Below are 2,570 nucleotides of genomic sequence, written 5' to 3'. Positions count from 1 at the left end.
ATTTTCAACTTTATGCATGTGCAGCAAATCAATATTTCAAATAATTCAAATAAGAACTATTAGAACAATTAAATGCAAGTCGAGTAAAAGTGTAACATCTCTTTATAAGCAGGCTGTAACTAATGGTTTTCTCTGTGTTCTTTTATTTCAGGAGAAACGCTGTCATGCCCTGAAGAATTTGTCTTTTTGACTGAACATACACATATATACTTTTAATGGCAGCTGATGTAGTCATTGTGACATAGCTCACTTCAGTTTCTGTAACACATTTAGGGTCTTCCTCTTTCAGCATTTTCAACCTAAATAATCAAAACAGTCCAAGTGGCCTGATCTTCCCTGTAGTTGCTGTTGTGTGAACATGTTACTCAATTTTTTTTCTATTTTGATAATCATCTTGTTGCGTTTTTAAAGTGAATAAATTGGTTGACAAAAAAATATTGGTGGGATTGTGTTTTTCATATTAAGTCCTGACTTCATAGACATGATAAATGCATAAACACATGGTAAACTGTATATTTTAAAAGTTCTCACACACATACACACGTGCATCTGTCTAAATAGGGAATTGCACTTAACTGCACAGTAACAGGCCTACTAAATAAAATGACCATAAACTCTCCTAAACCCTAAAATGCAACTTTGACAGTTTAAAACTGAATAAAAGTATTATTTACATAGTCTCTTTATGAATCATTTTTCATTTTTATACACTATTTTGTACCCAAGTGAACATCTAGGTGGTCAGAAACACACAAATGTGTGTAAAAGGGAATTTTTAGAGTGAATTCCAATGATTGCAGACTAATCCCAACCCTAAAATACAACTTTTGGCTTTTGGAAGTCCATAAAGATATTATTTAGTGCCTGCATTAAGATTTAAGCTGCTTCTTTAGAGATTCTATCTGATTGTATTTCCTCAAATCCACAGCTGGTAGGTCATTGAAGCACATGTACCAGCGCTAAACGCCACTGAGCGGCGCTAATGAGGCGATCTAGTCTGTGTAGCGCCGTCGCGCCGACACGAAGAAGAGGTTTCACAAAACCAACGCCACATTATGGCACGATTATTATCCTCTCACGTCGTATTTCATTTTCTGTGTATAATTATTATGCTCTTAAATGACGGAACTATCTGTAATGTTGGTAAGTGTGCTTTGAGCGAATTAAATATCAGTTAAGACAGTCAGTGTGAATCCCAAAACAAAGTCAGCTACGTTAGCTGGATAACTGCTAGCAAACATCTTGTTGCCATGGAGAAACACAGCTTGAACGTACACTTAAGACATGTATTCATTGATAATGCTGTATTAATTAATAACTTAATGAGTATTTAAATAAACCATTATATTCCAAATGTACATACACAAATGCGTACCTGTAGTCAATATGGAATATATGAATGTATGATTATTTCAGTGTTTCAGCCTGCGTTTATTCTGGCATCTGGTCCGAGAATATCATCCTTTCTGGTTGGAAACTTGTCTGGCGTTTCCTTCAGCCTCAGTGCTGTTTCATCCTCAAATGCAACAGGTAGACAATTTTCCAAAGCATGTCGATGCTTTAATAATAACTGCATTTTAACTGCCATGAATCTAGTGTTTGGGCATCAAAGTTGTGTTTAGATACCCAGAAATGCTGTTATGATGTTCTGTTCATAAATAATTATTTGTGCATAATTCACATTTTTTTAAGACTCTTTTAGTTTTCCATGTCTTTTTTCCCATGAATCAAAAGTGTTCCAGATTCAGAACATTTGGTCTGGCTTTACTTTAGGTTTCATATACTATGTTTCATTTAGCAGGCACCTTTAGTATCTGTATAAAAATTGCAATGCTTGAACTTTAATGAATGTTTTCATTGTGAACTTCTTCAGGAAGCATCCCGTCATCATCCTGTAGGCCGGTTTCTCAAACACAGTGGAATCTTTCAAATGAATTAATTGGGAAGGTGAGTTGATCCCGCCGCATTAATGGTAGGTTTATGTAGTATTGAGGGGTCTTCATTTTGATTAGGAGTTAAAATCAGCAACATGGACAATGTGGGGCAACATGGAAAGAATTTACAGCAGTAAACAAGCATCAACACAACATGCAATTAACTTGTAAAATCCCCGTTGAAATATCAGGAAATTGAAATCTGTGTTATTAACCTTTAGTCCAGACAACCTGTCATTAAGCAGGGTGTGATGATCACCTACGCATCACGTTTTTGTGCATGACTGAAAGTTCCCCACTGTTTTTTTGCAGACATTAAGCAGGGTGTACAAAAAATAGTTTGTACAGAGATTTATATGAGCTGCAGAACTTGCCCAGGGCAAGTTTAGTGGTCTTTTAGGGGATTACTTAGTAAAATGAGAAATTAGTTTCCTTTCTGTTTGCAATATTTCTACACAAGTTTGAATAGCAGTAGCTTTAGAGTTTAATAGAGCATTCAGACAGTCAGTAATCAGTACCGTAGGTCCTTTTTCTGGTGCTTTCCACTGACGTGATAGGCCACTTTCTTGTAAGTTGCTGCAGTAAGAAAGTGTCTTCCAAGAATAAATGTGACCGTTCCAACATTTGAAGTCAGTA

The 2,570-nt window shown here is 35.8% G+C and overlaps 1 protein-coding gene across 1 annotated transcript in view; it reads left to right on the top strand.

Annotated features, from left to right (window-relative positions):
* Window positions 1-1,007: 1,007 nt before the first annotated feature.
* LOC107599155 (tectonic-2-like) overlaps window positions 1,008-2,570 on the top strand; it is a 15,755-nt gene continuing 14,192 nt past the window's right edge. Inside the window, exons 1-3 of the mRNA XM_016290669.1 lie at window positions 1,008-1,143; window positions 1,417-1,530; window positions 1,874-1,947. Coding sequence (XP_016146155.1) covers window positions 1,056-1,143; window positions 1,417-1,530; window positions 1,874-1,947 — 276 coding nt within the window. The 5' untranslated portion in view covers window positions 1,008-1,055. The remainder of the gene's footprint in view (window positions 1,144-1,416; window positions 1,531-1,873; window positions 1,948-2,570) is intronic.

This window comes from Sinocyclocheilus grahami, unplaced genomic scaffold (genome assembly GCF_001515645.1).
Source record: "Sinocyclocheilus grahami isolate Dianchi unplaced genomic scaffold, SAMN03320097.WGS_v1.1 scaffold261.1, whole genome shotgun sequence".
Taxonomy (NCBI): Eukaryota; Metazoa; Chordata; class Actinopteri; order Cypriniformes; family Cyprinidae; genus Sinocyclocheilus; species Sinocyclocheilus grahami.
Note: the sequence above shows the minus strand (reverse complement) of the source record. Positions and strands in the feature narration are given on the sequence as shown.